General features: G+C 40.5%; 1 protein-coding gene across 5 annotated transcripts in view; it reads right to left on the reverse strand.

Annotated features, from left to right (window-relative positions):
* ERG (ETS transcription factor ERG) overlaps positions 1-24,386 on the reverse strand; it is a 219,452-nt gene that overhangs the window by 21,491 nt on the left and 173,575 nt on the right. For 4 of the 5 annotated variants that reach the window (XM_054049140.1, XM_054049131.1, XM_054049148.1 and 1 more), the window contains 4 exons: positions 10,647-10,798; positions 4,336-4,539; positions 3,270-3,350; positions 683-754 (listed from right to left, as the gene is read on the reverse strand). In XM_054049140.1, coding sequence (XP_053905115.1) covers positions 683-754; positions 3,270-3,350; positions 4,336-4,539; positions 10,647-10,798 — 509 coding nt within the window. The remainder of the gene's footprint in view (positions 1-682; positions 755-3,269; positions 3,351-4,335; positions 4,540-10,646; positions 10,799-24,386) is intronic. The other variant, XM_054049154.1, reaches the window with a different exon arrangement.

The following is a 24,386-nucleotide window of genomic DNA, read 5'->3' on the forward strand; positions in this document are numbered from 1 at the left end:
CCAGGCTAGGTATCTTCCCAACACCCTCAGTGGTGAAGAAATCCTGTCGCTTCTTAGTATTGTTCTTTACTTCCTTCATTGTTCCCTTTACCCCTGGTGATCTAGCAGACCCACATATTCTGTCATTGTTTTCCCACTTCTGATATACTTAAAGAATCTCTTGTTGTTTGTTTTTATGCTTTTATACCCTTGTATCTAGTTATTTTGTCTCAAAAATACACAGTAAACAAAGAGAGAAGAAACAAATAATAATACTAATACCACACTCTTACATAGCACTTACTCCACGAGATCTCAAAGCCCTTCACAAAGGAGGTCAGTATCATTATCCTCATTTACAGATGGGAAAACTGAGGCACAGACAGGTGAAGTGACTTGCCCAAGATCACTCAGCAGGCCAATGGAAAGTGCTAGGAACAGAACCGAGATCTCCTGAGTACCAGCCCACTGCTCTATCCACTAGGCCACACTGCCTCAAAAACAGATGACTATAGAAAAACAGACTCATTAAGATGCTCTTCCCTCCCACTTCATCCCACACAGGGGACCATATATACCTATAGATATATATTACTCAACATTTATATACTGTGCTATTTTATAGGAGACATCTGAAGGAGAAAGAAAGAGGGGTAGTGAGAGTGAACAAGATCACATCACATAAAAAGATCATCATTCATACCTGGCCTGGTTGTAATTCTTTGTGTTGCTTCTGGATAAACTGAAGTATTTGGGAAAATAAAAGCTGCACCCCCTGCAGGAAAAAGTGGAGACAAAACACATAAGGACTGTTTTTTCCACAGTCAGTGCTGTCAGTGGTAAGTGTATTTCAGCCGGTCAATGTATTTGAATGAAGCATATGAATAAATGTTTTGTCACCCACGAGTGAGGTTTATAGGGCCTGATTCTAGTCTCATTTACATCAGTGTAAATCCATTCAAATTAGTGGAGATACCTCAGTGTAAACCAAGGTAAGTAAGAAGAGAATTAAGTCCATATTTTTTAAATTTAGAAAAACTGGCCTCAGATTTCAGCAGGTTTCATAGCTGTTGTGAAGTGCAATTTATGTTGCCTTATCTTTATTTAGTGTGTACATCTCCCTAACCTGTGGATATTTTCAGCAGATAACCTAGGGCCTGATCCAAAGCCCATGGAAGTCAGTAGGAGTCTTTTCATTTACTTCCATGGACTTTGGATCAGTCTCCCAGAGAATTAATTCTTGGTGTATAGTGAAACATTGTAAAAATAACCAGTTTGATGCAGGAAATGATGTCTGACTATTTCAGGAATTTAAATAGCTCTAACCATGTAACAGATTTATAGTTATCATGGTTGGAAATCTGAAAGAAATCTAAGGGGATTATGTGACTTTTAAAAGTTGAACACTAATCCCCTCAGGCGCCTTTGAAGTTCCCACCCCAGATTTTTATACAAACAGAACCAAACAGAACAAATATTATTATTTCTTTTTCTTACATACTGTACGATATTGCTGACATAAATGTCATCTATGTAGCTGTAGTGTATCAATAATCCCAGTGAAGTAAATGCAGATTATTTTGTTTTGGGCAGAGAAACTAATAAATCTCAACACCATTGCAATTACACAGAAAAAGGTAACAGGGACTCACTGAGAAACTACTGGATAACTGTGCAGGGAAATTCATTGCTAAATTAGGATTGTGACTGACAGAGATGGAAAAGACCCTCAAGTCCATCTACTTTTAAAATGAAATTTAAGGGCTGTTCCAAAGACCATTAAAGTGAATGGAGAGGCTCCGTTTGACTTGAATGGACTTTGGATCAAACCTAGCAGCCCTAGATAGAGGATATATTGGATATGAAACATTTGATCTTAGCAAAGAGCATTTAATGTTTGAGTAACTATGCTGTAATTTTGCAGGGAAACAGTGCTAATTATTATAGTGAAGGAGAAAAATTGCAGAATATTTCACATTCTTTTTGATATTAGCTTTTCCATTTCTTAAATAGTTGTTATTTCTGGTCACTGTAGGTAACTAATACCCTCAGGCATGATAACGTGATATTCAAAACTTGTATTTAAACAAATTATAATACATAGCATTCCATGTCACCCTCTGTTACGCAACTGCTAGAACAAAACAAAACTTCCACTGATTTCTTTTTATAAATATTTTGAGTGAAATCTTGTAACATCATATAATTTTGCAGAAGAAATATACTTTTAATGAGTGTTTCATATTCATTTCCTACTTCTCCAGGGTGGCTCATAGAAGGGTGAATAGTAACTTTTTTAAAAAAATTTAAATAAGATCTAACTTTGCTGAGACTTAGTGAGAAGCCCCATAGTATAGACAATGTATGTGATGGAGGGTTATGTGTGTATTTATAAAGCATTGTACAGAGAGAAGAATCAGCACTTAGTAGGATGTCAGCACAGAACAAGACTCAGGGAACCTGCATGAAAACCTGGGGACAGGAAGCAGTCCATAAAATACATTCTCTTCCCACCCCCCAACTTTAAAAAGGCCCAAGCATAGTAGTAGTAGGGGATAATGGCCTAGCATAATATAAAGGGATTTTTGCTTTAAAAAAATCCCACACATCTTTTACATTCTGTGAGGTTATAAAAACCCTTTTAATTTATCAGGTTTCATTTTATTGTTGATACAGTCTAAATTAAAAAAATTAAAACTGGAAATACTCCATCAGCAAAATACTGAGTATTGTCTTCTAAAATGGGGAAACATAAAATCCCTGCTTATCCAGTTCTTTTTGTGACAAAATAGTATTTAAATATGTGATACAGTATACTGCATGGGTCCATGATGTAGTACACTGTATGGGAGAGATAAACCAGACTTAGGCACCAATACTGCAAGCTGATCTGTGCAGGTGGGCTCCTGAGCCAGTACAGTGCTCCATTGACTTTAGTGGGGCTCCATGCAGGCAGAAGGATCCACCTATGTGGATCTGATAGGATAGGATCAGAGCCTTAGAGACTAAGTGCAGTTTGTTGCATGTGGGTGGACCCTTGCAGCTGCATGGGTACAAGAGTTTGTACACAGGGATCCAATTGCAGAATTTGGTCCTAAATGATCTCACCTCTGTTCAGTGTGTGTGTGGAAAACTCCCATAACTGCTAATATGAGTCTTACACAAATATCAGGGGAGAATACACTGCCTCCCTGGTGATTTACCATTTCCATTTTTTAGCATGCAACTCAAACAGGAATCCTGTGCTTTTAGAAGATGACCTATAGGAATGGGAGCGGTGCCAGCATTACCTGTGTTTCTAGCATGCATTAACCGTGGAGAGTTTTGTAAGGCCTTATCAACATCATCTGAAGTCAAATGTGGAAGAGGAGCTACAAAACAAAACAAAAAGCAACACCAAAATGAAAAAAAAATTGAGAATTATCTTCTAAAAACATTTTTCCTCTGATAGGATTGTTTTAAAGCAAGTCTAGTAACAATCAGTTTAGTTCTGCTATTTGTGGGGGAGGTGTGTGAGTTAAAGCTTAAACTAGGGTATTCATTTAAATAATATTATTAATACATAATATTTCAGTCTGATTGTCGATGTGTGTGTGTGTGTGTGTGTGTGTGTGTGTGTGTGTGTGTGTGTGTGTGTGTGTGTGTGTGTAAAAGACTGCACCACACTGGTGTTGCAATATTTGTTTGTTTTTAAAACCATATTTGCTAATTTTAATGTTTTAAATTATGCAAAGACTACAGCCTTCAAATCATTAATTCACTGTTCCCTTCTTCCCCCTTAGAATGTTAGCCATCAGCTACAAATCCTTTGCTTTCAGATTTAGGAGATTCTGTTCTCTTCTCCATGAATGTACATAACTCCTATTAATTTCAATGAGAGTTACATGCACCTATGCAGAGTAGAACAGACCACATATGTTCATAGAATCATGCCTGGAATTTTCTTTATAAATCAATGTTTTTACTTTCATTTAGGGTTCTCATACCTAAAATGGAAAGATGAGTATGTGACCAGAAAAAACATCATCACCAAAAGTCCCTTTGATTTTCTTCCTACAGTATTGTGGATGAATTGGCTGGGTTTCAAATTATTTTTTGCCTAATATGGACATTTGGAGATATTCTTAAGATAGTTTCTGAAAGTAGTCACAATGAGCCTGATCTAAGGCCCACTCCAGTCAATAGGAGTCTTTCCATCAACTTGAATAAGCTTTGGATCAGGCCCTACATAATATTCTCGGAAGCAGTAACATTTGAGGTAGGGAAATCTGAAATCCCAAATTGAAAAGGCACTACAACTGGAAATGCTGTTGATATATTTATTCTAACCATCATAAAGAAGGGAAATTGTCTTACTCTCTCTGAGGTAGTGTAGGTGTGAGAGGAGGATATCTGCATTATAGCTTGGGGTGAGTCTCTGGAAGTCATCTTTGGTCATTTTACACAGTTCCTTCCCATCAATGTTCTGGAACAACAAGATGTCAACGTCTGGAAGACCATATTCCTTGACGGCCCATTCCAACCACTGACGTACATGGTCGGTACTCCATAATGTAGGATCTGAATGGTTTCACAAAGCATAAAATTAGAATCATAGAAGATTAGGGTTGGAAGAGACCTCAGGAGATCATCTAGTCCAACCCTCTGCTCAAAGCAGCACCAACTCCAACTAAATCATCCCAGCCAGGGCTTTGTCAAGGATGGACATTCCACCACCTCCCTAGGTAACCCATTCCAGTGCTTCACCACCCTCCTAGTGAAATAGTGTTTCCTAATATGCAACCTAGACCTCCCCCATTGCAACTTGAGACCATTGCTTCTTGTTCTGTCATCTGCCACCACTGAGAACAGCCTAGCTCAATCTTCTTTGGAACCTCCCTTCAGGTAGTTGAAGGCTGCTATCAAATCCCCCCTCACTCTTCTCTTCTGCAGACTAAATAAGCCCAGTTCCCTCAGCCGCTCCTCATAAGTCATGTGCCCCAGCCCCCTAATCATTTTTCTTGCCCACCGCTGGACTCTCTCCAATTTGTCCACATCCTTTCTGTAGTGGGGGCCCCAAAACGGGACGAAATACTCCAGATATGGCTTCACCAGTGCCAAATAGAGGGTAATAATCACTTCCCTCGATCTGCTGGCAATGCTCCTACTAATGCAACCCAATATGCTGTTAGCCTTCTTGACAACAAGGGCACACTGTTGACTCATATCCAGCTTCTCGTCCACTGTAATCCCCAGGTCCTTTTCTGCAGAACTGATGCTAAGCCAGTTGGTCCCTAGACTGTAGCAGTGCATGGGATTCTTCCGTCCTAAGTGCAGGACTCTACACTTATCCTTGTTGAACCTCTTCAGATTTTTTTTTTTTGCCCAATGCTCCAATTTGTCTAGGTCACTGTGGACCCTATCCCTATCCTCCAGCATTTCTACCTCTCCCCCCAGTTTAGTGTCATCCGTGAACTTGCTGAGGGTGCAATCCATCCCATCATCCAGATCATTAATGAAGATGTTGAAAAAAAACAGCCCCAGGACCGACCCCGGGGCACTCCACCATTTTTTATACTAGGACCAATACTAAATTAACAAAGTACATTATTGTCATACTGAACGATGATAATCCATGATGCACTAATTCCAGTGTAGTTATACAAAAAATGAATTTGGCCTATTAGGGAGAAGAAGACCTGAGAAAAAATGGCTGTCCAAAGTACAGTGGTGAGCTGGGACTGCTGTTTATTATTTATTACATATTCATTTTACTGTTAACTTGTCCTCCCACATCTCTGACCCCCACCCATTATGTCTCATCATTATCCTACACTATTGTTCACATACTAATGTCAATCCCTGTCCATATGCAGAGTACCTCTGGGTACATGTTTGCATTCGCAGCACCTGTTGCAGGCCAGAAGCCAGTAACTATCATTTTCAAAGGTTTCTGGTGAAGTTCATATTCTTTACTCAAGCAAAATGCTCAGTGAAGTCAAGTCCAGTTTTTTCTAAGTGAAGACTGAGTAAGGATTTCAGGATTTTGCCTGTTATTTAATAAGTTAGCATAGATTCAGGTAGATAGAGCATTCTTCATTTCCTAACCTTAAAAATACAAAGTGAAGAGGAGAAGAAAACATGCACTCGCTGGTTGCTCAACCTCTACTTTAATGATCTAGAGCCTGAGCTTTGTGCCAAAATGTATCAATTTTCAGCATCTATAATATATTGTGACATGCAGGATAAGAGTGCTCCTGAAATCATCAAATTTTTTCATGACAAAGATCTGAGTAATGTCTTCCCGAATATTTTCATTGCATTGAGACTGTATTTGAATGTACCCATTGCCAGCTGTGAAGCAGAGTAATTGTTTTCTAAGCTTTGTCTGAATAAAAAGTTGTCTTTGGTCAGCTATGGTAGAAACAAAGCTTAATGCTCTTGCAATCATGTCAGCTGAATGGGATTTACTACATTTACTGTCATTTGAGGAGTCAAAACTGAATTTGAATCATGTAAAGATGCCAGTTTAAACCTACAACATTTCATTTGACTCAAAGTTTTATATTTTTATGTTTATCCAGGCAGTATGTAACTTGTTCATTGTCTTCAATTTTCAGTTCAAGTTTATTCAATAAAAATACATGACTTGTTGATTGCTATAAGCTGGTGGGTATGCTTTTGTTTTAATTAATACAGGGTTCACGAAAAGGGGGCTTCTGAAAAACATTACCCCTGGGCCTGCAATCTCATTAATCTGGCCCTATCCTAGGATGTTGTGATGTACTGCTGTATGCTGCTAACCAGATCCTGCCTTGCACTAGTTTTTGTTAATTATATCAGATACTGACAAAACTGGCTGTGGGGAAAAAATGAACTGGTCCAAATCTTTGCCCATTCCTCTCCTGGCCCTCCCCCCCCCCCTTTTTATTATTATTATTATTTTTTAAGAGCTGAGCAAAATTTGTGGACTAAAGTTTTTTCACTAAAAACAGCAAATTCATGTTGACTGAAACATTTTGCAAATTTGTGTTGAATTCACCAAACTGTTTCAGTTGAAAAAAACCCTCAAAAAATAAAATTCCCCAAAAAGTCAAAATATTGAAACACTTTGACTTTTTGATTTGAGAAACTTTTCATTTTGAATGTTACTTCAATTAGATCTACATAATTAAAAAAAAAATAAAAAAATCAATATACAGAAAAAAACATGTTGCTTTGGGGTGAACAAAATATTTAGTATGAACCAGAATTAAATTCTTTCGACTTTTTTGATTCCCCAAAAATTTTCTAAACTTTTGGTTTGGGTTGACATGAAAGGATTTTTTCCTCCAATTTTTCAGTTCATCCACTGAACAAAAAATCAGTTATTCACACAGTTCTAATCCCTAACTCCAACTCTACCATCACTTTTCCCTCTGAATTCCCTCTTTCCACTACCATCCCACTGAGTCCTATGAATTTAGCCGTTGACCTCTCTCCCCTTTATTTCTTTGTATAATAATAGTGTCTAGAGGCCTCTACCAATATTTGGCTCCATCAAGCCATGCACTCTACGTACAGATAGTAAGAGACACTCTTGCCTTGAAGATCTTATATTTTAAACAGACAAAAGATCATATAAGATACATCATTCCCAAAGATTGGGAACTGAGAAGAAAGAGATTATGTGACTTGCCTAAGGTCACACAGGAATCCCATGGCAGAGCTGGGAATTGAACTTTGACGTTCTGCATGTCTGTGCAGTGAATGTCTTAATCTCAAAACCTCCCTTCCTCTCCTAATCAGTTTTAACCCAATCTGCTCCCCAAAGCCATTCTCAAAGATCTACGGTACTCATCAAAGTCTTTCAGACAACATACAGCTGCTCACTTCAACTTCCATGCATCCTGTTTAGTTATGCTACATCCATTTTAAGCCTTTGAAGGTCTGAGCCCTTAGCTCTTGGGAACTTTAGAGATCCCGCCTATATTTTGAAGCACACCAGAGAGAGAATGATCAGATTACTGGGAAGTGTGAGGCAGCTCACAGCCTAGTGGGCATAGATGCTAGTCTGAGGGACCTTGATGATCTTCATGGATAGGGGGTCTGGCTACTAAGGGAGGAAAGGATGTATGGGTGATGTGGGGAGCTAGAACTAGAGTTCATTATGAGAGCATCAGTGGTTGCCCAGTCCTGACTCGGATAACACAAGAAGTCCACCAGTTAAATTCAGTAGGGTTACCATATTCAAACATTTAAAAAAGAGGACACTCCACGGGGCCCCAGTCCTGCCCTCGGCCCCGCCCTTCCCCGGCCCCGCCCCAACCCCATCCCTTCTCCGCCCCCATTCCAACCCCTTCTCCAAAGTCCCTGCCCCAACTCTGCCCCCTCCTCTGAGCACCCCGCATTCCCCCTCCTCCCTCCCGCTCTGATCTTGATTGGGGGTTGCTAAGTGCTTCCCTGCTCCCCACTCGCCCCGCAGCCCCTGCAGCCTCTATGCCCTTGCCTGCCCTGCTCCTCCTCACCCTGCAGCCTCTGCACCCCCCCACCCCTGCAGCCTCTGTGCCCCCTGCTCCCCACTCACCCTGCAGCCTCTGCGCCCCCTGCCTGCCCTGCCCCTGCAGCCTCTGTGCCCCCTGCTCCCCACTCATCCTGCAGCCTCTGTGCCCCCTGCCTGCCCTGCCCCTGCAGCCTCTGCGCCCCCCCGCCCCTGCAGCCTCTGTGCCCCCTGCTCCCCACTCGCCCTGCAGCCTCTGCACCCCCTGCCTGCCCTGCCCCTGCAGCCTCTACACCCGCCCCCCGCCGCCTGCCCTGCTCCCCCCGTTCACCCGGCAGAGGGAGAAATGCAGGCTCCACGTGGAATCAAACACTGCCGCTGCTCTGTGGGGGAGGAGGGAGCGGGGGAGGGGGAGGGACTCTGGCTGCTAGAGGCCCTAGTGGCTGCGAGCGGCTTTCAATCAGGCCAGGCGTCCAATCAGCCACGCCGCACTCCGCAGGAGGGGAAGGGGGAAATCCCGGACATTTGTACTTGATTAGAAATCTCCCCCCGGACGGCCATTTAACACTGAAAAAGCCAGACATGTCCGGGGAAACCCGGATGGATGGTAACCCTAAATTCAGTTTAAATTGAAGTGAACATCCAAACCTTCCAAGGTTCGCCAATCATTTTATTATATGTACAAATTTTTGAAAAGCTTTTTATTTTTGGTGATGAATCTGAATAGGAGTTCTGAACTCTGTCATTAACTTAACTGCAAGTTATAAATCCTGTGTTCTGATTTTCCTAAGCTTTGCCACATCATCATGTACATTGGACTTGTGGAAGAGAAATGAAAACACCTAGATGTCTGACAGACGAACTTCACCCAAGTATTTTTTGTATAGTTTACAAAATAACTGGGTGTAACTATGATCATCTTGCTCCCTAGTTCACATTTAGAGTCATCTCAAAATATATCTCAAGGGAGATGCTAAAAGGAAAGACATCTGTATCACCTTTACAAGCCTATGGTAATTAAAAGATCGGAAAAGTCAAGAGCTAACATTGAGAGAAGTGTTCATTTTGCAAAGTTATATATGAATGCTATCATGTTCAGTGCTGCTTGTTTCCAATTTTGCAGAAGATTTTATCACTGAAAAAATCTCTTTGCTACAGTTCAGAAAAAGCCTTGTCTAAATACATGTGGAGGATTGTGCAATGTGTGTGTGTGTGTGTGTGTATATGCGTGTGTGTGTGTGTATGTTGCTTGACAAATAACTGATGTAATTACAGCTTGCAAAATTAGCCACAGCTAGTACTCTTGCAGAGCTTAGCAACTGAATAACTGTAAAAACATTATGCAATGTGGCAGCAGCAGGAATGTTTCATACAAAGTCATTTTTGCAGATCAATAACTAATAGCAAATTATACTCTTCTGTCTACATGATGTAGATGTCCTGTGTATATATTTATATTGCAACATGATTGTCTGTTGTTCTGAGTTTGGGCATGTGCATGCTGATCATTCTGCAATATGAAGCATATTCCCAGCACCTGAGGTACCCAAAGAAGACAGGGCACAAAGTAGTGAATGCCCCCTTGTCCAATTACCTTCTGAATTCCATAATAAAGGTTGCTACCAGCTACTGAATGTATCAGCCACGCCATTGTCTTACAGGGAGTTGACAGTTTGCTTATTTACATTTATTACATTGCTCAAACACAGAGAATGATCTAGACAAATGGATTATTATACATTGCTTAATTTCACAAATTGGGCCTCTTTTTATTATGCTTAGGACCAGACTGTGTCTGTCACTTGCAGGGGGGTGAAATTGTGCAAGGAACATTTCTTCCTCTTGTGTACTCTGCACAAGAGTCAGTGACAGTTGTAGCCTCTATGGCTGGGGGAGAGCAAGGGGCTGCTAGGGAAAACACCGTGGGCAGGAGGCATCTGAAACCTCCAAAATGTGGGCAGCATTGGCTGATGAGGTGGCTTTATTTTTATATTTCTCAACTCATTCTTCGTAACAATTCTGGGAGTTTAGTAGTCTTTCTTCCTAATCTCTCTTATCAGACTGTCTTTGTCTTTTACATGTAGCATATCAAGTTTAATAAAAAAAAAATGGGTAATCTTTCAATCTTATCAGGTTAACAGATTTCCTAGTAATATCAGTAACAGATTTTGCTACTTAAAAGGGGTGGTTTTCTTTTAAAGCTTCTAACCTGCTGGAACAATCACTCTTCGTTCATTAGTTGTCATGTTTGGTGGTGGAACATGTTTCTCTTCCATATAGCTTCCATAGTTCATCCCGACATTGTCTGAGCCACTGACCATCTTCCCTCCTTTTGCCACGCTGCAGTCATCAGGGGAATTCCTAGAAAAACAATCAGAATTTGCCTACATTATTATACCACCGCCACTAATATTTTTGTTAGCATTCAAATTGCAGATGAGAGAGAGACTTTATTGTAAGGGCTGAGCAGTCATCTGGGAAGCTTGGCAACTAGTACCAAAAGACCCTGCTTCTGGTTCCTTAATTGATTTTGCTCTGAAAATATGATTGACTTAAATGGAACTACACCAGTTTACACCAGCTGAGGATCTGGCCCTATATTTGCAAACGTACTATGGCCAGTAATTAATTTATTTTAAGAAGTGGGGCCTGAGGATTTAGACTTGACTGTCAGAGGCAGCAAGCCTGCTTCTCTCTCTAAATATGAGATATAGAGAACATGGCAAAATACACAGATATACTTAAAGCCAGAGTTATTACTTAGCTTTGGAGAACTTTCTACCTCCATTGTTGCCATTGTTTCAGTAAGTATGTGCTCAGTTCCATTAGATGCATATTATGTAGTGCAATGCAGACACTTCTATGTATGCCCATATAAAAGGGGCTTTTGCCAAAGCCATGATTCAAAATACCACATGCATGACTGGGAAAGACTTTCAGCTTCTGCCTAACAGTCTCCATGGTACTGTAGTCAAGTAGTGGACGTCTGCAGAGGATCTGCAACCAGACACCTTTTTACTTTTGGCTTTGCTTTCTGAATAGAGCCTTTAGAGTTTAACATTCCATAGGGGGTTCCTTAATGGCCTTTTAATGGCATCACAATTTTCTTCCTGCCAGACACAGGCATATTTGACCCTTAATTTAATGTCTTCAATGTGTTTCATCATATAGACAAATATTGCTTCAAAAAATCAAAAGAAAGAACATAACCACAGGGGAATATCTTTAAATGTAAAGAGGGTGGGTTTTTTTAAAGTTACAAAGTACTAATATCTTAAGCATTCATTTAATTCTGCTATTGCAATAATGCAGCTGTATTGTGGATGTGTGTAATAGGCAGCAGGTCATGTTGATTAGAGACACATTCTGTCTACAAGAAAATTACTCTCTTAAAAGATTTTCTTTTCCTGGACATTTTAACCCCATAAATATAGTTACACCTAAGTCCCGGCTCCTCTCAAACCTGATCAGTTTACACTCCACAGAACCTGCAGTGTCTTCCATGTATTAAATCATGGAGGTCCATTTCAGGGTAGGGCAAAATGGTCCTGCGATATGGTCCATGTGTTTTGGCATGGTCACTTCAATCTGCCTGTGGACACTGTGTGCCCTCCCCAGTTCAGATTATTTATGCTCCTGATACAAGCAATGTGCGTGGGTGTCAATGCAGAAGACCACACATGACCAGATTCTGCACATTTTCACACTTGTACTTTGCACTTGTTTGGGGACAAAACTGGGAAGAGGACCCACAATTTGGCCCAGAGTCTATACACCATATGTAGAAGGATGAGTTAAATGGGATAGTTCCTAAAGATTACCTTAACTTGTATAGCTATATGAAAGTATTCTTTTCAATTAAGGATTCATTTTAAAAATGCTGATATTTTTGCTGTTCAAATATCAATCAATATCTAAATAAAAGTCCAACTATGAGGTCCCAATTCAGCAAGTTAGTTAAGCACATGCCTAACTTTTAGCTCAGGGGTTCTTGAACTGGGGGTCATGACCTCTCAGGGGGTTGCAAGGTGGTTACATGGGGATTGCGAGCTGTCAGTTCTGTGGCGCTGATAGCCCAGAGCCCTCATTAAATTAAATTAAATTACCTTTCCTCATTTTTAATGTAGAAGGGGGTGTGTCATACTCAGAGGTTTGCTATGTGACAGTGTCACAATACAAAAATTTTGAAAACCACTGCACTCATAAATAGTCCCATTGAAGGCAATGTTAGGCATGTGCTTAAGTTCCTTGCTGAACTGGGACCAATATTACCAAATTGTTTCAGCGGGTATGAAAAAAAGTTGTGCGCTGAACTCACTTAATGCTTGGTTGATTTATTGTTTTGCCATTTCTGTGTTGTGGCTATGATGTTACAATATACAGTCTAGAGCAGTGGTCCCCAACCTTTTTCGTCTGGCAGGCGCCAGATGAAGAGCCACGGAGGACTGTGGCACCGGACGAGCATCTGCCAAAATGCTGCCGACAAGCAGCAACGTCAATAGGCGTCGCCGCCGATGAGCAGCGTCATCCGCTGCATTTCTGCGGCGACACCTCTGGATGACGCTGCTTGTCAGCGGCATTTCGGTGGATGCTCGTCCATGGCGCCCGCGAGCACTGCATTGGGGACCCCTGATCTAGAGCATACACTTCAGCAAGTGAGAAACTTCTTGAGATAAGGCTTTTGCTTTTGCCACTTTTGTTCTGTTCAGTTTGGAATTCTTGTAGGCTGATCCTGGACAGGAAATTAGGCCATAAAAACACAGATTAGGCATTCAACACACTTCTTAAAGGGACTTTTGTGGCAGATATTTTACCCTATGTCTACATTTCAAAACCAAACTACTAATATAGGTTATCTATATGTACTTTATAATAATCTCATATGTGCATTTGACTAATACTTAGCAAATATATAGCATTTTTCATCATAAATTAGACAAAGAATGATTTACACACGAGGAGAGGAGGTGGAAAGAAGTTATGGCCCAAATTTTCAGTGTCCACAAGTTATTGGTGTCTCCGTTTTTATTTTATATTAAAATACATTTGTGCAGTACCTGATATAACACTTGATTTTCCAAGGTGCTGAGTACCCACATATCCAGTTGAGATCAACTGCTATTGTGGGTTCTTCCATCTCTGAAAACACTGGTCTACAATTTTTGAGAAGTCGTCTGCTTTAGAGATAAAATGTGCTATTTATTATGGATTTTGATGTGCTGAATTCAAATATGACAATTAAAACAACTGATTGGCTACTGTTTCTAAGATATTTAAGTTTTTACATTTTATGTCTATGTATATTGTGTAGATAGTAGAGTTTTAATCATAAATTGTAAACCTAGGTCTTTTCATGTGTTTATGGTTGCTTTACATGATAATATTTCACCTGTCCTGTTTATGTAACACTTTAAAAATCAGCAAAAGGGTTATATCAATAAAATTTATTATGAAACAAAAGGCAAAAAACTATTATGTACATAGTTAAGTCCTATTCAGTGTCTACTCGGCGCTTCGTGGCTTGTCTCTTGTATTCATTAAATGGAGCATCTCTCGTCACTGTCCAGCAATAGTCTGCAAGCATTGATGGGCTCCATTTGCCCTGATAGTGTTTCTCCATTGTTGCAATGTCCTGGTGAAATCGCTCGCCATGCTCGTCGCTCACTGCTCCACAGTTCGGTGGAAAAAAATCTAGATGAGAGTGCAAAAAATGTATCTTTAGTGACATGTTGCAACCAAGGCTTTTGTATGCCTTGAGGAGGTTTTCCACCAACAACATGTAGTTGTCTGCCTTGTTGTTTCCGAGAAAATTTATTGCCAGTAACTGGAAGGCTTTCCATGCCGTCTTTTCCTTGCCACGCAGTGCATGGTCAAATGCATCATCTTGAAGAAGTTCATGAATCTGAGGACCAACAAAGACACCTTCCTTTATCTTAGCTTCACTTAACCTTGGAAATTTTCCACGAAGGTACTTGAAAGCTGCTTGTGTTTTGTCAATGGCCTTGACAAAGTTCTTCATCAGACCCAGCTTGATGTATAAGGGTGGTAACAAAATCGTCCTTGATTCAACAAGTGGTGGATGCTGAACACTTTTCCTCCCAGGCTCCAATGACTGTTGGAGTGGCCAGTCTTTCCTGATGTAGTGGAAATCTCTTGCACGATTATCCCATTCGCAGAGAAAACAGCACTACTTTGTGTATCCAGTCTGCAGACCAAGCAAGAGAGCAACAACCTTCAAATCGCCACAAAACTGCCACTGATGTTGGTCATAGTTTATGCACCTCAAAAGTTGTTTCATGTTGTCATAGGTTTCCTTCATATGGACTGCATGACCAACTGGAATTGATGGCAAAACATTGCTATTATGCAGTAAAACAGCTTTGAGACTCGTCTTCGATGAATCAATGAACAGTCTCCACTCATCTGGATCATGAACGATGTTGAGGGCTGCCATCACACCATCGATGTTGTTGCAGGCTACAAGATCACCTTCCATGAAGAAGAATGGGACAAGATCCTTTTGACGGTCAAAGAACATGGAAACCCTAACATCACCTGTCAGGAGATTCCACTGCTGTAGTCTGGAGCCCAACAGCTCTGCCTTACTCTTGGGTAGTTCCAAATCCCTGACAAGGTCATTCAGTTCACCTTGTGTTATGAGGTGTGGTTCAGAGGAGGAGGATGGGAGAAAATGTGGGTCCTGTGACATTGATGGTTCAGGACCAGAAGTTTCATCCTCTTCCTCTTCCTCGTCTGACTCAAGTGAGAATGATTCTGGTGCATCAATAACCGGCAGTCCTTCTCTGTGGGGTACTGGGCGTATAGCTGATGGAATGTTTGGATAATGCACAGTCCACCTTTTCTTCTTTGACACACCTTTCCCAACTGGAGGCACCATGCAGAAGTAACAATTGCTGGTATGATCTGTTGGCTCTCTCCAAATCATTGGCACGGCAAAAGGCATAGATTTCCTTTTCCTGTTCAACCACTGGAGAAGATTTGTTGCACAAGTGTTGCAGCATATGTGTGGGGCCCACCTCTTGTCCTGATCTCCAATTTTGCAGCCAAAATAAAGGTGATAGGCTTTCTTAACCATAGTGGTCATACTGCGCTTTTGTGATGCAAAAGTCACTTCACCACAAACATAGCAGAAGTTATCTGCACTGTTCACACAAGTACGAGGCATCTCTGCTCACTTTGGCTAAACAGAAATGTGTCCCTTTGCAAAATCAAACACTGACAAATAAGAGAGCACGACACTGTATGATTTTTAGAGCTCATATAGGGCAATTTGTTCAGCACAGTGATGTAAGCTTCGTTATGATTGCATCATCCATGACTTCTAGGAATAACATGATGCAATTCATATCATGTATGACGCAATACCAGCTTCAGATTGCATCATTCATTGTTTTGCCTAAAAAGCAAGTACTGTCCAAACCCAGTCATAGATTTATTCATAGATCCAGTCAAAGATGTATTTTAGTCATTTCTGGTTTAAATTGAGATCCCTTCCCTTTATAACTCACTTATCCTCCGCCATTCCCAAGTCAAGGGTCATATATACTGACCCAATAGCATATCTTGAAAACTAGAGCCAATCAACAATTTTAAGCATCATTTTCGTTCTCAGTGACCCAGAATTAGTAAAGTTTGACTACATTTATTTCAGAAGCATTTTGGCTGTAGAGCAGTGAAATCAGGCCCCCACATACATGTCTCAGATTGCAGCTTCCCATAATGAGGTAGACTTCAGAAAAGTTTGGCTAAAGTGACTTGCCCAAGGTTACATACTACCAGGAAAACCCCTGCAGTCCTCCTGACGTCCAGTCCCATTTTGTATCCATTGGAACATATTGTCTTCCAGAACCCAGAATGTGATTGCAATAGATCTTGGGTGAATTCTGTAGCTGTTTCTTATTTAATAGATAATCCTTCAGTAACAGTGCAATAATCTGAGCCTTAGATAGAGGACTTTGCTTTATTTGAACTTCCTATTTTCTGATAGATGCACATGTCATGCAGTAGAGTGCTAGGTTCCCGCAGTACCAAGAATTAACCCAGCAATACCAATCTAATTTAATCAATGTCATGCAGACGAATTAAATAGGACAAAGGACCAATCTTGAGACACTTGCCTCTGTTTTTGGATTCCATGACCCCCAACCCCCAGGAGCGAGAACTGGCTGACCATTTGAATTTCCCCAAATCAGGGGAAAGAATCAAATTTATATTTACCACATATTATGTGTCTATGGCACACACAAAACATAAGCCAGCAGCATTCTGGGTACCAGAGTAGGAGATCAGAGACCCCAGCTCTAGTCCCACCACTGCTCTGATGGCATTAGGAGGTGCATTTGCTCCACACTGTAGACAAAAAAAGTCAAGTAACATTCAGGTGTCTAATTATGCTTAACTTTAGACAGCTCCCACTGCCCCCCGCACCTCTGGCGCTTTAACATTATGGGCAATATGCATAATATGTGTTAAATATAACTTGGATTCTTTCCCCTGATTTGGGGAAATTCAAATATATATTTTACATTTCCCTCTTGATTTCCTTATTATAGGTATATAGGTATCCCCCTTGATTTCTAAAACCATCTTGTTTTGATATATGTATTAGGTAGAGAGGCTCAAAACAAGATGGTTTTAGAAATCAAGGGGGATACTTACATACCTGTAATAAAGAAATCAAGAGGGAAATGTAAAATATCCTGCACAACATATTCTGTGTGAAAACTGCCTGGTGTGAGGCTGCTGCAACCACTATGCCAGACCACGGGCTTGAATAACAGCCATGTTAGTGGACGTAGGAGTTTCACAGCAGCTCCTCACCCTGGCCTCAGGTTGGGTGACAGTGGATTTTACCACCGCCCATACATAGTCAGAATACTTGGGCATTTTTTGAGAGAGTAAATTTCTCCCCCAGGCACACCTCAAAATATAAACTGAATTAATTACTTCAGCCTATTGTACTTTATTTCTACTACACAGAGGCAAACAGACAAAAAAAATTATTGCAGACATAGTTACATGTTGTGAGGAAGTTTCTTAGAAAATCTTTTTGTGGCTGAAATGTTGGCTTTTTCTGTTTACCATTAACAAATAGAAATGGCACCTGTGTATAAATGAGATTGCACACTTAACTCCGTTTATAGTTAGAAACACAGGCCAAATTCTGCCCTTAGTCATCGGTGCAACCCTATGGAAGTCAATGGCATTACATGGATGTCAATGAGGGCAGTTTGGCCTGTTCATTGATTTTTTTGTATGATGAGATTATTTTCAATGGTTTTGTGACTACAGACTACTAGCCACATCCTCTGGTCTAATTTGCAAAATTACTTAATTTTCTTTTTCTATAAAAAGAACTTGGAATGCAAGGGATTTAAACGGATTGTTGTATCTGTAAAATATATCAGTTTTAGTCTGCACCATTTCCACAGGCAATCATGCATTAAAAAACTATTGTAAACACTAAACAATAAATGATGTGAAAGATCCAGTAGTAGCAAAAGGCTTTTGGCAGATTGACAGGACTGCTAGGGTGGTTCTCTGATCTGACTATAAACAGAGCAGATGGGGGAAAAAGACCACAACTTAAGTTAGCATATTTCATTAAAATCCAGAAGCAGATGGTCAAGAGTTTGGTCCCTTACTCTATTGGATAAATGACCGAAGCCCCCATTCAGAAAAGCATTTAAACCCAGGCTTAACTTCCAGCAAGTACCAACAAAGCTAAAGGGACTACCCAAGTCCTTAAAGTTAAGCATATGCTTTATTGCTTTACTGAACCGGACCTAATTCAGCAAATGAAACTGACTTTCATAATATGAAGAGTAGAACTGAAAACATAAGCAGGGCAGCCACCAGAAAAAAATATTTTTACTAGACAGAACAACAAGAGAGGGATTGTCTTTAAAAGGTTTTTTTAGGACATTTCATGAGTCTGCTTTATTTCTGAATCATCAGGGGACTGAGGGCTGTGGAAAAGTTGCCTTCGGAAAGTGTGCCCAAGTACAAAGGGTGCAGTTCTGCAGTGATTCATTCTGAACTGCAGGCTTGAACTGAAACCTGAGATGTTTTTCTTCACAGCTGCATGTTATTTTTACCCTTTGTAAATATACTTTGTTACACCTGGAATTTACAAAAGCCCCAAAAAGGCTACAATAGTTACTAATCAAGAACAGTTTAGCAGAGCTCTTAGTGTTTTGTCAGGTACTGAGCTAATTCAATTCTAAGAGCTGCTAAATGTTTGTTGAGCAAAATATTTCTCCATTGGCTTTTGGAACTGAGAATATTCCCTTTATTTAGGAACATTTAAAATCAAGATGATTTTATAGGGGAGATTTAGAGCCCATTCCTGTGCTCATTGAAGCCAGTGGGAGTTTTGCCATTCATAGATTCCGATGGAAGCAGAATTGAGTTAATAAATAAATATATGAAATACAATTGGTTTTCTTCATTATTCAAGGAAATATTTATTTGTGACATAAAATACCTACGGTATATTGTGTGTAAATGCAAGAGATGACAGTAATGTAGTAATTTTGATTATAAACCCATCTCTTTGTAGCATTCTGATGATTTGAAAAAACTATCTTTCATTTACCAAAGGGGAAAAAATAAAACCAACTGTGTCATGGAAATATCTGTATAGTGCTTGGTTTGATTAATTTAATAACAGCCTGGATTATTCCCTCCCATGGCTGTTTGCATGGGAGGGGGTCTCATGAGAGTAGAATTCTGAGAATCTCCTTGCAGAGCTTCCCTTCAGAACATCCCACCATGATGCAGGGAAGCAGGATGGGTTTCTCTCCCCTACATTCTATGGCATGAACCATGGTTCCATCCCAATGTTTACAGATCTCCAGGCTGCATTACTTGCTCTGCTCCGAACTCACCCTTCCCCCTCCAAAACCAGGCCCACCTAATTCCTGCTGCAGGCTCACATAGTCCACACTCCTTCTTTATGCTTTCCCAACACCTCAGAGAGCCTTCCACGTGCCTCCTTTCCCACAGAAGGCAGAAGCCTGCCATGCAAAGAAGTATCCCTCAGAAAGGCAGGGCCAATAAATGTCAATTATATTTGACCAAAATTACACCATTTGAAGATCAAACTATATTTAGTTTGTTCCAAGATATATTCAGTTTATTTCCCTCTCTCTGCACACACGTAAGTTCTACTGAGTAGAGGTGCTCAACGTTTTTTCAGACAAAAGCATTTTCTTTGAAAAATGGCTTTTTTACAAAACAGTTTTTCCCTACCAGTGTTGACTTTGACACTTTCCAAAATTTTCCATTACATTTTTAATCAATATTTTTCATTGCAACAGTTACGTAAACTACATGGCCAGTTATGTGCCTAAATCACACACATGTGCATTACTGTGGAAACGTCCATGTCAGCTGCAAATTGCCTTAGCAGATGAATATGAAAAAGACTGCTGGGTACCAACATTGCCTGGGACACCAGGAGAATTCAGGGAACCAAAGCCATCCCCAAACTGCCAAAATCTTGCAGAAAGAGTGGAGAAACAGCTAGAAACTTTGCAGACCCCAGAGGCTGGCTTCATTCAGTGACGAGAAGCTGGATATGAGTCAGTAGTGTGCCCTTGTTGCCAAGAAGGCTAACGGCATTTTGGGCTGTATAGGGGCATTGCCAGCAGATCAAGGGATGTGATCATTCCCTTCTAGTCGACATTGGTGAGGCCTCATCTGGAGTACTGTGTCCAGTTTTGGGCCCCACACTACAAGAAGGATGTGGAAAAATTGGAAAGAGTCCAGCGGAGGGCAACAAAAATGATTAGTGGGCTGGAGCACATGATTTATGAGGAGAGGCTGAGGGAACTGGGATTATTTAGTCTGCAGAAGAGAAGAATGAGGGGGGATTTGATAGATGCTTTCAACTATCTGAAAGGGGGTTCCAAAGAGGATGGATCTAGACTGTTCTCAGTGGTACCAGATGACAGAACAAGGAGTAATGGTCTCAAGTTGCAGTGGGGGAGGTTTAGGTTGGATATTAGGAAAAACTTTTTCACTAGTAGGGTGGTGAAACACTGGAATGGGTTACCTAGGGAGGTGGTGGAATCTCCTCCCTTAGAGGTTTCTAAGGTCAGGCTTGACAAAGCCCTGGCTGGGATGATTTAGTTAGGAATTGGTCCTGCTTTGAACAGAGGGTTGGACTAGATGACCTCCTGAGGTCCCTTCCAACCCTGATATTCTATGATTGGCATGAACTGCAATTCCTTTGCATGTGAACTGAGACTATGAAACCAGACTTCAGTAATGATATTAGAAGATCAAACTAGTTGACAGAGTTCAATTAATGCTATCTATGTTCTTCCCCATGTAAAGCATCACTGAAGTTATGGCTAATGCATAGGTATGCAAATACTGTGGTTCTTATTCAATTCTTACTCGAGCAAATTCCCACTGAAGTTTGCTGGGTATGTAGCTGCATTTGGCCCATTGAGAGAACACACTCCTATTTTTGCATAGCCTCTTTCTTACAAAAGCTTCATAACATTCTGTACACATGATTACAATATAACACAGACAAGAAAATACCAAAAAATGCATGTAGGTTATAATATGTCCTACCAAGCACTCTGTTCCCACTGAAGTTGATGGGGTTTATGCCACTGAATTTAATGAGAACAGGTTTGCACCTTGTATAAAAATGTCTTAAAATATTTTTCCTCCTCCATACCTTACTAAACTATTTTCCAGGACACATCCTTCATGGTAGTTCCACTGCTGGCACTTTTCAGTGCCCATGGAAAAGAACACCATTAGTGGACTCATTCACTTTTTACCATTAGCTTAGTATTATTCCTCTAAGCCGACAACTCTTGGCTCTGCACACTCTGGCCAATGCTCACTCTTTGCAGGTGAGCATTTCATACCACTATGCTTGTACACTTTGACTCACTGTGTATTTGTTTTTTGCTAACCAGGATAAGTCTACCCATTTTTGGAGCGTATCTCAAATAAGAACATGGAACCAGGGTGTTGTTATAACTGGGTCAAATCAAAACCTTCTGTTATTTCATATAGCAAAAGGATAAAGCAAACTCCATGTACTAACACATACAACTCATTGACATTCTGCAGGCAAAACAAAAGATGCTAATTTACCAAGATGTATATGCAGCAGCCATACATTTTCAATCAAACAATAACTTTTTGCTAATTGAAACCATCTCCCCACCCCCACCCCTGCCTTTTTCTGGCTATCTCACAATCCACAGCTGCTTCAAGCCTTAAGGCCATCACAGCAAATTAAGGCAGTCAGCATCTAGCTCACTAGAGGCCAGGCAAGCTATAAATATTACCAGCCCTGCTCTTTGTGTTCACAGTGCAGGGAAACAGCTGGTTTAAGTTTGACTGCACGTTGTCATTTCTCCATTAGTGCAAACACTTCAATATTTCTTATGTGTGAGGTTCGAGTGAAGAAAGGGAAAGGAGAGGGGGGCACTAACAGCCAAAGCTAAGAAATGATGTTCTGTATATACATAATTTACAATTAGATTACTGCCAGGGAGAATTCTGAAGTCTGATACAGTGGTAGTCAAGCCAAAGCCACAATAACTTCCCAGTTGGCCTATACCTTTCAGGACCCATTTTCTCTTGTTTTTCTTTTATTATTTTTATAGAAACTCTATTATAATGGTAATGGATTACATTTCTCAAATTGTATTTAATTTCAAGAGCTTACAAGCCTGTTGTGTTTGCGGTTTCATAAAATACTAGTGTGTTGGAAGTCGGGGCCCTTCCCAAACCACATATTCCTTCTTTTGTGGGCAGGGATCTTATAGAAAGCTAGCAAGCTAGCAAAGTACAGAATGCCATGCATACATAGAAATGACATCTTGTATGGAAACCACAATCCCCAGTGTCTGTGGAATGTCTGCTGATTTGAGTGATTAGCATATATGTGCTGTGAAATTGATGTGCACAAACATGTTAAGTTAAAAAAGATTAACCCATTTTCTTTATCTTAGTAAATTTAAATTCATAACTCGGTTAGACACCAAAAGCCATGGACTTAACACAGACACTGGTTTTATGGCTCATTACAACAACTTGTAACACACCACACTGCCTCCTACCCTTAACTGACCACTTCAAATCCTTTATACATAACAATCTAATCCCAAATTGCCCACCTTATTTCAAGTGATTGCTTCCAGCATGTGTTGCCCCTTCTGCTTAACAATCTCTCTCAATTCGTATTTACCTCAGACACTCTGCTTCCTTCCCCTCACCTGAAGACGAGGCCTGTGTAGCTTGAAAGCTTGTAACGTCCACCAACAGAAGTTGGTCCAATAAAAGTTATCAACTCACCCAGGGGGAGGGATAGCTCAGTGGTTTGAGCATTGGCCTGCTAAATCCAGGGCTGTGAATTCAATCCTTGAGGGGGCCATTTAGGGATCTGGGGCAAAAATCTGTCTGGGGATTGGTCCTGCTTTGTGCAGGGGGTTGGACTAGATGACCTCCGGAGGTCCCTTTCTACCCTGTCTGTCTCATATCCTTTGAGCAACACTGCAAACATAAAATTCTCTCTTTTGTCTTTAAAGTACTATTATCTATTTCTCATTAAACACAGCAGATACTACTTATATTTTATGGATTAAACTGTAAATGTTCAACACCACACTGTATTGGTATGAGTCAGCAAAGTTTTACACACTTTAATGTCCTACAGTTCTCTATTGGCGAAACTGACCCCTGTGCTGAGGGCTACCACAAGGCCTACACATCACTTAAGATTTCAAAATAGGGCGTAAGTGGGATTTAAATTCTGCATAGGCCTTGTGCTGCACCTCTGCCCATGGGTGCATACGACCTTATAGGAATGATCATGAAGGGGTTTACAGAGTTTTAGTTCAAAATTTTCAGGAGACTGAGGTTAAAGTCATACATCTAAATGTAGCCCCCATTTTTGAAAATTTCGGCCTAAATTTTCAAAAGTGAAAAATGCAGTCATATTTAGCTATTCTTCTAAATTTTTATGATTTCAATAACAATTGTCAATCTGAGATACATCTGTTTCAGTTTAAAGTAAACCAGTCCTATTGGATTGGAGAGTCAAGTGATTTCTTCACAGTTCCCACCTGCCAGACCAGAACCACATCAACCCTGCTAAGAAGACAGTGTGGTAACATAATTAGCTTCTGAGCTGCATCAACCAGCCAAAACCACACCAAAAACCCTACTCTAAAGTTGAGCTGGATAGACCATTTTCCCCCTTCCTTGGCAGTATGTTTGTGCCAAAACCACAGCCAAATCAGAAACAATGCTAAACTGGTGCTTTTCAGAGCAATGAACTGCTTCATAAAGCAGACAAACACAAAGTTCAGTGTGAAGAAGATACTGAAGTTTCAGTTTTCTCTGTCTGGCCCACAGCCACCAACACCAACCACCCAGTCAGTGGGAATAAAGGTATCTGAGTAGGGATATCCAAGACCAAATCCCTTTCTCAGGATTGCAGCTCCCTTATGGAGCCTGCTCAAATAAAGAATATTAGATAAGTCATCCCATTAGATAATTCTCTCTGTTTTGTTGTGAAGTGAAATAGGACCTGATCAGCCTGTTGAAGTCAGTGGAAAGACTCCCATTGATTTCAATGGGCTTTGGATTAGGTTCATAGTTTAGTCTGTGCCAAGGTTTTAACCAGAATCCTAGTACTGAGTGTCAGCAATAAACTACCAATGATGGAAAGGACGGCGTCAAACACCAGCTGAATGGCTGCACTTCAGTTATGGAAAAAATATGCCCCTGAAAAATGAATGGTATTAAAATGATTTCTGCCAGGTGGACTTTCTGTTGTAAATATTTAAGATGGATAAAAAATATCTAAATAATAAAATTAGATCTACCTCCCAGTCAACTTAATCCCAGTTATTCTCTTTCTATCCTTTTTGTATGTAAAGTATCA

Source organism: Malaclemys terrapin, chromosome 1 (assembly GCF_027887155.1).
Source record: "Malaclemys terrapin pileata isolate rMalTer1 chromosome 1, rMalTer1.hap1, whole genome shotgun sequence".
Classification (NCBI taxonomy): domain Eukaryota; kingdom Metazoa; phylum Chordata; order Testudines; family Emydidae; genus Malaclemys; species Malaclemys terrapin.